The sequence below is a fragment of the Raphanus sativus genome, chromosome 4 (genome assembly GCF_000801105.2).
Source record: "Raphanus sativus cultivar WK10039 chromosome 4, ASM80110v3, whole genome shotgun sequence".
NCBI classification, from domain to species: domain Eukaryota; kingdom Viridiplantae; phylum Streptophyta; class Magnoliopsida; order Brassicales; family Brassicaceae; genus Raphanus; species Raphanus sativus.
The window spans coordinates 42,032,973-42,046,280 of record NC_079514.1 but is presented as its reverse complement, the minus strand read 5'-3'; the positions used below and the strand labels follow the sequence as shown (position 1 = coordinate 42,046,280).

General features: G+C 34.5%; 2 protein-coding genes across 2 annotated transcripts; one reads left to right on the top strand and one right to left on the bottom strand.

Annotated features, from left to right (window-relative positions):
- The first annotated feature begins 4,981 nt into the window (after positions 1 to 4,981).
- Positions 4,982 to 5,858, top strand: LOC108852538 (LOB domain-containing protein 17-like). Its single transcript, XM_018626043.2, is given in 3 exon segments — positions 4,982 to 5,315; positions 5,442 to 5,703; positions 5,706 to 5,858. Coding segments are annotated over 3 exon segments (588 nt in total). The 5' UTR covers positions 4,982 to 5,036; the 3' UTR covers positions 5,753 to 5,858.
- A 3,320-nt stretch (positions 5,859 to 9,178) lies between these two features.
- On the bottom strand, positions 9,179 to 10,505 carry LOC108853190 (LOB domain-containing protein 16). Its single transcript, XM_018626637.2, has 2 exons — positions 10,061 to 10,505; positions 9,179 to 9,675 (listed from the first exon to the last, which is right to left on the bottom strand). Exons 1-2 carry the CDS (start codon positions 10,361 to 10,363, stop codon positions 9,238 to 9,240), a joined length of 741 nt encoding a protein of 246 aa, XP_018482139.1. The 5' UTR covers positions 10,364 to 10,505; the 3' UTR covers positions 9,179 to 9,237.
- Between the last annotated feature and the right edge of the window lie 2,803 nt (positions 10,506 to 13,308).

The following is a 13,308-nucleotide window of genomic DNA, read 5'->3' as shown; positions in this document are numbered from 1 at the left end:
TTCGTCTCAGTTGTGTTCGATTGTGGGTTTAAAATCGATTTTGGGATCAATTTGAAATTAGGGTTTTCGTCTGGGTTCGAAGCCGATTTGGGATACGAGTTTTGATTCGGATTTGGGGGTTTCTTCTTCGTTTGTGGTTGTACTCGAGATGGTTTCCAAATCGATTTATGGTTGGTTTTCAAAATAGGGTTTTCTTGAATCGATATATGGTATTGGTTACTTCTTGTTACTGATGCGAGTAATTGTTTTTGACACTATTAGAGGTTAGGTCATGGATCCTAGTGAAGAGATGAGAGCTATGAAGGCGCAGAAGGACCACTACGATTCCCTGCATTTTGTAACCGACTCGATGCAAGGAATTCAAGAACGCTGTGTTTGTGGGCAACGCTTAGTGCGCGAGAGAGCTCCAGCAGAAGTCTATGACTACCTACCAGGGAAGAGGTTCTTCACTTGCAAGGAGTACAAAGTAAGTGAACTGACTTTCTTGGTTCTTGATACATTTTTTGTGTCTGTCTAGTGGGTTCTTGATACATTTTATATTTGTGTAGGATGATGGGATGCATTACAGGCAGCCCTGGGTGTGTGCAGTCGAGGAAGAGATAGGGTTCTTGAAAACAAGGGTGGAAAAAAGTGAGGAGCATAAATCGCTGGTGATAAAGCTGGAAGTCGAGAATCTGGTGTTGAAGGTGAGCTGCCTTCTATATTTTCTTTATTATTTAGGTTATGTTTATGCCTTCAATTCGCTGTATAATATTTTTAACATTTGCAGGCAGAGGTGGAGAAGCTCATAGAACGAGTGTCTGAGCTTGAGAGGTGGAGAAGCTCATAAGCCGAGTGTCTGATGAGCTTGAGTATGGCAGCTCACAAGGTAACTTCGAGTTCATTTCAAACTTTAAAGTAGGTTGAGTGTCTTGTGAAAAATAGGATAGCTTGAGTGTCATTTATTTTAATTGTTTCTGAAAAAATTAATGAAAAACTTCCTAACTGTATTGAGTTGATTGGTCTTTAAAATTAATTAAAGTATCTAGCTTGTTTAAATGTGAACTATCCTAGAGTGGTGGTTAGAATTAGGTTAGATAGTAAATACATCATTAAACCAAGAACACTACTTTAAAACCACCATAAAACACACGCTTACCACAGCCACAGAAAGTAACCAAAACCCACAAACTTAGAAAATGGCATCGTATCCTACAGGGTATGTTAGCCTATTAACAAGCCAAATCGGTGAATTTAGCACTCCAGGGTTTGAGAACCTCTCAGGTTCTCAATCCATAGACCTCGACTCAGCTGATCTTCCAGCTTTTAGCAGCCAGTCCTCAGAGGCACCCACTGTCAAAGAGAGGAGGAAATGGTCTCCGAAGGAGGATGTTATTCTCATAAGCGCTTGGCTCAACACTAGCAAGGATCCAATCGTTGGGAATGAGCAAAAGTTGGGAACTTTTTGCTCAAGGATCCTCCAGTACTACAACTCAAGTGTTCAACATGCTGGGTTTTCCCCTAGGGAGCTAGGTCAGTGCAAGCAAAGGTGGGGGAGGCTTAATGACTTAACCTGCAAATTCTGTGGTTGCTATGATGCGGCATTGAGGGGCCAAGGAAGCGGTGAGAATGAGAATGATGTGATGAAGAGAGCACTCGACTTTTTCTTCAGTGACCATGGTGTTAAGTTCACTATGGAGCATGCTTGGAGAGAGCTAAGGCATGACCAGAAATGGTGCTCTTTGGCTAAGCCTGGCAATCTTGCTACACCGAAGCGGAAGACTGGTGAAGGCGAAGAGGAGGTCCCTGGTGCTAGGCCTCCGGGTATCAAGGCTGCTAAAGCGGCTAAGAAAAAGAAAGGTGTTCAAGAGGAGTCTAAACACATAGAGATAAAAAGTGTGCTGGAGATGAAAGACAAACTGAACAAGCAGAAGTTAGCCTATGGTTGTGCGGGTGACATGGTGGACGAATATCTCCGCATGGGTGAGTCCACTGCCTTATTGTGTTTGGAAAAATTTACTCAAGGAATCATTGATTTATATGGAGAGAAGTATCTACGAAAACCCACACCTGAAGATCTTCAACGACTACTTGATATCGGAGAGGTACGCGGTTTCCCGGGGATGATAGGAAGCATTGACTGTATGCATTGGGAGTGGAAAAATTGTCCACACTCTTGGAAAGGTCTATATACACGTGGTGCAGGAAAGCCAACTATTGTTCTAGAGGCGGTAGCTTCACAAGACCTTTGGATATGGCACGCGTTTTTTGGACCACCAGGTACCTTAAACGATATTAACGTCCTTGATCGGTCTCCGGTTTTTGATGACATAATCTATGGTCGAGCTCCAAGACTTAAGTTCACCGTCAACGGTCACACCTACCATAGGGCCTACTACCTCACCGACGGTATATATCCAAAGTGGCCTACCTTTATCCAATCCATCTCTCTTCCTCAAGGTCCTGAGGCGAAGTTATTTGCCGAACGTCAAGAAAGCGCCAGAAAAGATGTCGAGCGTGCATTTGGAGTCTTGCAAGCTCGTTTTGCAATTGTTAGAAACCCGGCGCTTCTTTGGGACAAGGAGAAAATCAGCAACATTATCAGAGCATGTATCATACTACACAATATGATAGTAGAAGACGAACGAGATGGATACACTTATGAATACGATACAAATATGTGGTTAGAAGGAGAAATAAGCAGAAGTTCAGAGGTAGATTTATCGTTCTCTACCGACATGCCTACGAATCTCGGTAATATAATTCCCACTCGGGAGGATCTTCGCGACCAAAGCATACATGAACGTTTGAAGACCGATTTAATTGCAAATATATTTGCAAAATTTGGAAACCAATAATCCTAATAAGTGTATGATCCTAATTATTGTATGTTTGATATTTGTTTTTTCAATAATCATAATTTTATTTTTCATAATTTATAATATTATTTTATTCCAATGAGTTGCAAAAAAAAAAAAAAATTTCATAAGAACCTCATTTTGAGATTCACCAATGGACTTACAAATGCTTCAAACTCCTTGACTTTTGATTAATAATTAATTAATTTAATTCTGGAAAATTGCTTAGAACCTCATTAAATAGGTTCAGCAATGGAGTTGCTCTTATGTATCTTTATAATCTGAATATTTCCACATATGCTGATATACATGGTTCAATACTTCAGAAATATATTTTTCTATTATAATTTATAATTTAGAATATATTGTCTACACTTGTGTGTAGATTTAATTATAGAGTATAAAACAAAAATCACCTTAAGAAATCAGCCAAATTCCATATACGTGTGACGGGCCACATTGTCCGGGTGACCATTGTCATGCTAGAACATGTCAGCATCATTTTCAGTATCTTATGATTTTTTCTTAACTAATACTCCCTCGGTTTCATATTATATGTCGTTCTAACCTTATGCACACAAATTAAAAAAACATTTAATTTTACATATTTCCAAAATAAAAATACTATTACCAATACACCTAACCATGTATCAACCAATAGAAAAATAGAAAAGAGAATATTGTCAATAAATTTTGCATTGAAAACCGAAAACGACACTTATTTTGAAACAAAAAATTTTCTCTAAAACGACATATAATTTAAAACCGAGGGAGTATTCAAATAACATACATTTAAATCTTAATTAAATACAGATGAGTTAATAGTGTTTGTTCTTCTCCATATCTATTCAACATATAATCATTAAATTTACTCACAAAAATAAATAAACAGATAAAAAAGTTAAGTCCTTTCGTTACATCAAGATGCCTCGTTACTCTTAACGTTACATACCGATCACCAGAATAAACGTAAAATTTGAAAATATGTGTACAGCTCAATTAGAGTGTGACACAAACAATTTTTTATTTTCAGTTAAAATCTTTTAGGATCGCATATCAACCAATCTATTACAATATGTTTCAAATTAATATTTTCTCGTATTATATGGATCGACAACCCTGACCCACCCATTTAAAAGTTGAATATATTTCACATTCAATACATGTTTTCCGCTGTCTCTACTGTATTTGTTGGCTCATTCCGCAAAACATATATGTTAACTTGCTCATTGATTAATGAAGACGTTAACCAGTCTTAGTTAGTCGGGTTTTTTTTTTTTGCCAAAACGTTAGTCGGGTTGCTTGATAATGAATTGCGTTTGTAGGGTAAAACAGTTATTTCCTTAGATGTTCAATGGTAATTGATTTTAATTTTGTTCTGATTTTTAGAAGGTAAGATGATTATTTTAATCGAAGTTCAGTGGTATTTAAATTTTTCATTTCGGTTTTAATTTTTATTCTTTAGAAATATACCAAATTACAACTGAACTCTTTAGTTTAATTTCGTAAGATATCAGGTATATTATACTTTTGTTTAGCAAACCATGCGTTAGGTTTTTTTTTCTTGTTAATGTTTCAGTCAAGTTTGCATTGCCCCATCCCTATTATATGTACTAGAGAAAACATTATGTCAAAAGTATTGTTTTTGTATAGTATATTCAGAATTAATAAGACATAGCTAGATTAACTACAAATTCAAGATTCTGTTTAAAGAAAATGATAGGAGTTTTAGGTGGTAGAAGGCTGTTGATATTTGAATTCTCCAACATTAATCTAGATAAACTACGGCAAGATGATTGATCAAGAAAATTAATATAATACGACTCATACTATATTAGTGGTTGGTTTTGTGTATAGCTTCTTCCTTTTGTACTAGCTATAGTTAAGCTTTTCTTGCACATCAATTAAATATCATTGGAACTTCAAATTTTATCATCTATGCATCATAATTGAAATTTATCATTTTATCATTGTAGTTTTTCTACTTTCCCCAATCCTAATCGATTATAAATTTTACTAAAATAGTTCTAATGAACAAGACAGGTGTAGGCCACTAAATAGACAATGTGATATCATATGATATTATTATATGAAACCCACCCACCTTTATCTTCGTCTTTATAAAACTTCCCCGAAGCTAGTGCTCTCCATTCTTAAAGCTAATTGAGGTCAATTATAACCATCATTCATCGAAAGACCATGACTGGCTCTGGCTCTCCTTGTGGAGCTTGCAAGTTCTTAAGAAGGAAATGTATATATGGATGTGTGTTTGCCCCATATTTTTGTCATGATCAAGGAGCATCTCATTTTGCAGCCATTCACCAAGTGTTTGGAGCCAGCAATGCTTCAAAATTGCTCTCTCAACTTCCCATGGAAGATCGGTGTGAAGCTGCCATTACAATCTATTATGAAGCTCAAGCTCGCCTCCAAGACCCCATCTATGGTTGCGTTTCTCATATATTTTCCCTCCAACAACAAGTAAATATAACTTCCACAATAAACCCCATCTTTATGGATATAACAAAAATGTGAATGTCATATGGTGAGCATATATGCATATTCTGGACTTATTAATCATTAGTGGTGTTTGGTATTTGTGTGTAGGTTGTGAATTTGCAATCCCAACTAGAGATTCTAAAGCAACAAGCAACACAAAGCATGATGGCTTCTGATACCCCATCCATAGAAGACCCTAGTTACTATCGTGATACTAAGCTTCAACAATCTCTAGATCTCCATCGTCATCATAATAATCATCATCAAGACAGAAGTTCGGAGACAGAGTTCAACTCCGATCTTAAAGATATAGTGACGTCTTACTCTGAATTAGATCAACACTTGAAAACTTTTAATCAGCATCATAATGACGCAAGGATATTCTATCAGCGGGTTTCGGGTACATCTCGTATTCGTGATGATTTTGGTGAAGATGTGATTGAACATATCTTGCATATTAATTAATATATTTTTGTAACTTATATCAAGTTTATAAATTAATATGAATAAAATGTTTTTAATTTATATCAAGTTTATAAATTAATATGAATCAAGTCGTCAAACATGTTACTGGGAATCAACAAAGGTAATTCCCCAAGCCGCCCAACTTACGTCGTTGGGAAAATCTGTTTTGGCTTTGTAGATTGATTACTCTTCCTTTTTCTTTTTTTTTGGAACGAAAAAACTAAGAATTGGCAACAAATAAAATACTATTAAACAAATCCTAATCTACTTGTATATGTTGTAAGATGTATGGATCTTGTACTTGTGGGCTTTCACCTCTTTATAAAAACAGATGGCAAAAGAAAAAACAGAAAGCAATTTTAAACTATTATTTCCAATCTGACTGAATCTTTTCTCACTAACTGTTATATGCCACGTTAGGAATTTGGTGTCAATGTTTAAACACATTTATGTGAAAACACGAAGATAGACCAATCTGAAAAAGGAACTAGTGTTTTGTGACATTATCTCACACTATATAGAAGTATTTTAAATCGAATAGGGCCGTTTAAAAAGTGCATTGGGCTTTACCAATAGTGGGCCTACAACGCACAGATTATAAAAAAAATGCAAAAAAGTAATTCAATAATCGCGGCTTGAGGTGGGCCGCGCGAGCAAATATCATAAAGCAGGCCACACGTGTAATATTTCAACGGTCAAACACTTTGAATGTACTTAACCACAGGGCCCACGTGCGTTAACTCTTGCCGTTTTAGTCTATTTCTTCAATTTCTAAAGAATGTATATATTGAAGAAGATGACAACAGTTCGTGTTTATTGCCTGTCAATTGACACGTCACTGAACTAAAATATACGCACTACAATAATGAAGTTACTTTGTTTTTTTGAAAAATACTTTTTATTTCACAAAATATACTAACATGCCCTCTGACCTTTTAAATGTATTTCCGAAATATATTGGCTTGTATATATGAATTTGTTAGCATATAATATACGTTACTTGATGGAAGTCTACGTGGTGTTGTGACATCATATGCTTTGACTCCTCTTTTGATATGTTCTGTACAGTATAATAAATTTGGTCTTTGGTAATGGGCTCGAAGAGTTCGGATATTGTTTAATAAACATACACATGCATAAACGGCTTGACAAAGAATAGGCATCGCCGTACGTATTGTTGTTCATTAATCATAACTCACAACTAGTCACAACCGTAATTAATACCTTTTGATAAGAAACTTGGTTTGGAAAAAGCACCATGCCTCACCCAAGTTAGATCATATCATTCTTTAAGATATCTTAAGATAGACGAGAATGTATTATATATCTACTGATTAGCTTTCGCAATGATCTATGTACATATGTTCAAAAAAAAAAGGATCTATGTACATTTAATTGTTGTCAACTCATGCAAAACTAATTGATTTTGATGTTTATATGAAAACCTGTTTATCGTGAATGTATTATAGGATGTTACACTGTCCAAATTTCCAATCTTTATTATACGTGTCGGGTATCCAAATTTTGATAATGATTACGTAATCAACCAATAAAGTTAGACATTTACTTAACATGCCAAATGGTAACCAAAAGATAGATTCTCGAATTTCAAATTGTTAACAAATAATGTCAGATTAATATACCAGGTGATGTATTGATTAGGTGCTTAATTTAACTTATTTTACTTCTACTCCATCCGTTTCAATATATATAATATTTTAAATATTTTTGTTGTTTCATAACAAATAACGTTTTACACATTTAGATAAATTTATTTTTATCAAAAACTGTATAAATAATTTTATTTTTAGTATCTATATTTATAATTAGAGAAATTATATTAAATTTATATTTTAATGTTACTTATATATATATATATGCAATGATGCAAAATATCAATCTAATATAAAACGGATGAAGTATTAAATAAGTTGTTTACAATGCATTAATTAGTTTCTCTCGAGATTACAAACCACAAAGTCCTTTCTCAAAAGACTAACAGAGAACTTGTGACTTTAGATGTGGACAACAACCGAAGCTTCTTGGTGGAGAATTGGGTCTGAATTAGATGAGACTGATTAGAGTTGGCCAAGCAAAAACTGATTAAAGATAACTAATTGAATTTAGTTTAGAAGATTGCATGCAATTTAGGGGACATTTTGTCTAATATTGCCACTACAACTTGTATGGGGGATTGGTCCTATTATACTAGACGCTGCTTAGTTAATGTTAGGTAAACATGTTTGTTAAATGTAATATTAGTGCGTGGTCCATTCATAAATTTATAAATGAAATGATTTTAATGATTTGCTTCTCTGACAGACAATCATAACATTCATCCCTCCTATGTTCTTCAAAATGTTCTTTAGGAGATTTGTTTTATCAACAGTATTATTTCTTTTTTATTTATTCATTGCTTATAAAATTAATTTTGTATACAGAAAATAAAGTTGACTTTTGTCATATTTTTTACTTTTTAGACTTTAGACCATATGCCTTTTAGGCTTCATAGAGATGCTAAAATGAATTGTTAGTTGACTTCTAATACAACCACATACGCAGATCAATTCATAGAGATATAAGATATGTATTTAGGTTTCAACTGCCCACGATACGACACCCTCAACTTACATTCTTGTATATTCAAATACTTTGTGATTTTGTTGAACATTTATACTTTATTGTTGTTAAAGAAGGTGAACATTTATACGCTAGTTAAAATCTGTTTTATATCCGCGCAGAATATTGACATATACTAAAATTCCTAACGAGAAAAAAAAACTACCAATATATAATGAAATTGTACTAATAATTTATGGAAAATAGTTTTCTATAAGTGTCATGTAAGTTATGGTAATTTAGAGAATCAAAGTCAACCCCTTGGATGGCGCGCACACGTCTACAGTCACAATGTTTGTAAGTTATGGTAATTTAGAGAATCCTCGTTAGAAAACGCATACTTGGTGATGAATCTCTGCCTACATAGAACAAGAGAGCATTTATATTACTGACCTGAAACCCCGTACTATGATCTTATCTAAACTCGTATAACAATGTCAATAGCTTAGTGTTGAGTGCAGGGGTTGAGTGGACAGTCCTCAATCAGTTAAATCTTTTGAACTCGATTTATTTTGGAGGCTATATATAAAAAGCTTATGATAATCTCAGACATGCAATCATCGTGCGTGAGAGTGAATTTCGCATTATCAATAGAAACATCTAATATTGATCGACAAACGCAACCACTGACCTACAGTCAATTCTATTGGTTTTACGCTTAGAAATTTTTATACATTCTTGATGTAACCAAATCATGTTTATTGATGATAGCATATGTGAACATCCAATGTTTTTGTTATCTTTTTGTTTCTTGTCAAAAGAAAGAAAAACATATCATATCTTGGCCTTCTGTCTACATAAAAGTTAGCAACATATAATCTTAATTCTTCATCATTCTAAGAGCCAAAGCCTGAAGCTCACCTAAATCACTATTACAATAACTCACTGATCTTTTTTTGTTAGGATATCCTTCGTGAAACCCTAACCCACTGTGACAGTAAACGCCACCTCCAGTTTGCTGAGTCTCTCGGAAGTTAGCTGTAGTAGTGACGTCACTGCTGGTGTTGCTGAAAGTTTCTTCGAGCGAGCTCTGTGGCGAGACCGGATTGTTAGGGTTTACGTGACCGTAGTAATTAGGTTGATGATTATGGCTATATGGTGTTGAGTATGCGCTGACAAAAGGAGAGCCAGTAGTTTGCTGCCACGTCGTGAATTGGTTATTACTTTCCGAGCTGTTTCTTAGATCCCCGGCTGCTGACGTCTGGTGGCCGGAGATCTGTGCCTTCATTTGCAGGACTTGTGCTTGCAAGTAAGCCACCTATGTATAAACGAATCAAAAGCTAACTGTTAATCAAGATCGGTTCATTTTACAAGAATAATAAATGAGTCATAAGAGATATGCATATCTATTTAAGCTTTTCATTAATAGCAACAAGCTAAAGTTAAACATGCAAGTCGAAAATGCCAAACGCAAGAAAGAAGAAACGCCATGGCATTTTTTTTATTTGCTGTAACGTTTTCCTCTAAACTAATTAAATAATTAAAATCCCAAACGGTTATGAATTCTATTGTATTCTCCTCAAGATTTTCTTGGAAGTTTGACTACATGCACTTATCTCGTACCAATCAACGATCATATAAATACTCATAGTGACTATAGAAATTGATGGATTAATAGTAATTAATTGCTCAATCAATTTTACCTGTTGTTGGAGGGCGAAAATGTGAGAGACACAGCCATACACAGGATCATGAAGACGAGCCTGAGCTTCGTAGGCGATGGTGACAACAGCTTCACATCGATCATGGATTGGAACATTGAGCAAGAGCTTAGAGACGTTGCTAGCTCCAAACACCTTGTGAATAGCTGCGAATCTTGCTGCTCCTTGCTCCGATGAGAAGTAAGGTGCGAATATACAATCCGATGCACACTTACGCCTTAGGAACTTGCACGCACCGCAGGGTGAACCTGTCCCTGTCGCTGTACTGTTGCCGGAAGTTGCCATCTACGAGAGGTGATGATTTTTTTAAAGAGATGCTGAAAAGATTGGAACAAGTGATGATTTTAGACTTGGGATCGTCAGAGATGTGCACGAGCGAACTAGGAAAGGGTGATGGAGGAAAAAGAAAAAGAAATGCAATGATGATGGTGAAGTTTGGTGTCTTCGGGTGGATTTTTATAAAAGGAACATTGTGATGAGAGAGATAGCTTTTTTTGGGCCGACTTATTTTATATGTTCGCTAATGATCATTTACAATCACATATACGTAGTACTTTAATTAGTTTTTTTTGTCCACCATATTGTATCATCTTTGTATATATGTAAAAAGCTTTATTTCTCCATCACCAGAGTTTGAATCATACTGTATCATTTAGAAATTGTATTATATGATATGACAGTGTAAATATGTAATATTTAATCATTCTTTCTGGCTTCACAGTTTCACACCATATAGGCATATACATTACTTAATATAACATATAATCTAATTATCCAGAAATGATTGTGTTCAATATACGTAGCAGAAGTATGTAATAATAATTTGCAAATTGCGTTTGAGACCCTCTTTCAAGTTTCAACTCAAACAAACCTATACATGCTTCATAGTCTTATAGCTTTAAACTAACACTAGGAAAACATATAAAATCAAATCTCTCGAGCTATTAATTTTAACTATAGATCATTCTTAAGAAAAAATGAGAAGTGTTTTTTTCCACATAAATAAATTTGTATACAAATAGAAGCCAACTAAAATAGTTAGAATTGTATATATAATACTGTATGATATAAGTGTTCATATTAGCTATTTATAACATTTTAAATCTTTCTAAATTTTGATTCATCCGCATTGTATCATATAATCACTCGTAGCATTAGCTTAGAAAAAAGTTGCTGGTAATTTTAACTAACCCACACTTGAGTATTACTTGTAAAATTCCGTGTCTCAACCATTATTGGTTTAAAAGTTTGAAACTAAAAAAAAACACTAAAGATTTATCTGTACGATATGTAAAAATCTTGAATATGATAATTCAGGGAACCCAAATTAAGACAGTAAGATACAGTATATATACATCCAAATGTACAAGGAGAATTGCCTTGTCTTTGACAATTCACATTTAGTGAAATTATATTTTTACAAATATAAAGACTGCAATTAATGTCCTAAAATTTTCGAGTGTGCCAAAGGGTACTGTGAATGGGGTAGACAATGGAGGGTCACATGTTGGATACGAGGGAGACAACCAATAATGGAGATTGCAACATGAAACTTCTATTCTACTAAAATTTAATTTTCTAAAATAAATTATTGATATGATTTTAATTAGTCCAACTTCTCTTCCTTTTCATTCGTGGATTTTTACAAAAACATATCCATATTCTTAGTAATGGGGTAGTCTTATGTCTTCCATCACTTTTTCTTGTATTATTTTATTCGTTTGTTTTTTGGAGTTTCATCAAAGCAAACTCAATTAGTTAATTATTTTGTTCCACCTTTCTTTCTTTAATCTCTTTAATTGAAAGGAGAAGAAAAGTTATTTATAAGTTCTTCCGCCGAACGCCGGACATTGGAACTGCTGCTGTTTGTCGTGACGTGAGGGACCGGATAAACCGGCAAATGCCGATGAAGTGTACCGACAAATGCTAATGCCATGAATGTATTTGGAGGTCATTTTATGCAGGATAATTGTTAAGTATGTAATACTAAACTATTTAATATCCCTTTGTGATAAAACAAAACACTATAAAGCTCTTAAATTTGATTGATTGTGCTGGATCTGCTTAGGTGGCTTAGGAATATTCGTTACATGGAGTGAGTGTATAGCTGGTACAGACTAGGATTCAAATCACCTGAGGAGATTGTCAGAAATTTAATAATGAAATATGCCAAAAGAATTTGATATAATGTACTTACGGATTTGGTACACGAGAGGGAGATCGTGTGATTGCAACTCGGATAGTGTCTGCATGTGACTTTCACTTAACACTCGTGTTCCTAAAATTACTTTAATGTGGCTATAGTTGGTAGTTTTGTTATTGTAAATCTTTTTTACCTGAAGATATAAGATTCACTTTGGGAGATTTCTCCATCACGCAGCGCCTGGCTTGAGGAAACATGTGTATCTTTGTGTTCAACACTTGCATGCACTTCCCATCTGAGTTTTACGGTTCTCAAAATTTAAAATAAAATAAAATTGTTTGTGTAATTTACTGTTACAAAATTCAGTTTGAAATTTTAGTTTCCAATAACTAAATATGGGTTGTACGCAGAAATCTCGGTAAAGAAATTATAAGAATAATTGAAATCAAGCATATCATATTCAAAGCCCCCATGTTAATGTATCCTCTTCTTTTTGAACAACAGCATGTTAATGTATTCTCTTGCAATAAGATATTGCCCCTTAGCATGAACAAAATAGTCGAGAGACTGATTGAGGACTGAAAAGAAAAATGGGCCGTTAAAGCCCAAATGGGTTGAATGGGTAGTTTAAAAATAAATGCACCAGCCGGTAATCGAACCCGGGTCTGTGCCGTGGCAGGGTACTATTCTACCACTAGACCACTGGTGCTTCGATGCTAAAGATATAATATGTTTATAATATCCTTCAAAATTATTTTATAAGTAGTACGTTCTCATTTCGTTTTGTGTTCTTTGGTCGAAGTATAAACAATTTTTTCACATTCATTTTCCAGGTTATTAGAGTATAATTATGTATGTCACACGGTTCAAGAGATCAATCAGTTCAGACAAAATAAAGAGAATCATGGGTTGGAAAGAACCGTTGAGAAGACATAACTAGAAAAGCATGTGGTTTTGTGATACTGACAGAAGTCAATGTGATTGGACACGGACAGTTAACAAATCACATAAGTTTTACAGTTTTAGACAAATAATCTCTTGGTTTGGTCTAATCGATCCTCAATATTACAAGAAGCAACAACCAAGG

What these genes read in the sequence shown, in the direction of transcription:
- LOC108853190 (XM_018626637.2), bottom strand. Translation starts at nt 10,363, where the DNA reads ATGGCAACTTCCGGCAACAGTACAGCGACAGGGACAGGTTCACCCTGC. An exon ending in TTTTCGCCCTCCAACAACAG is followed by an intron (nt 9,676 to 10,060) that starts GTAAAATTGATT and finishes GTTTATACATAG; the next exon opens with GTGGCTTACTTGCAAGCACA.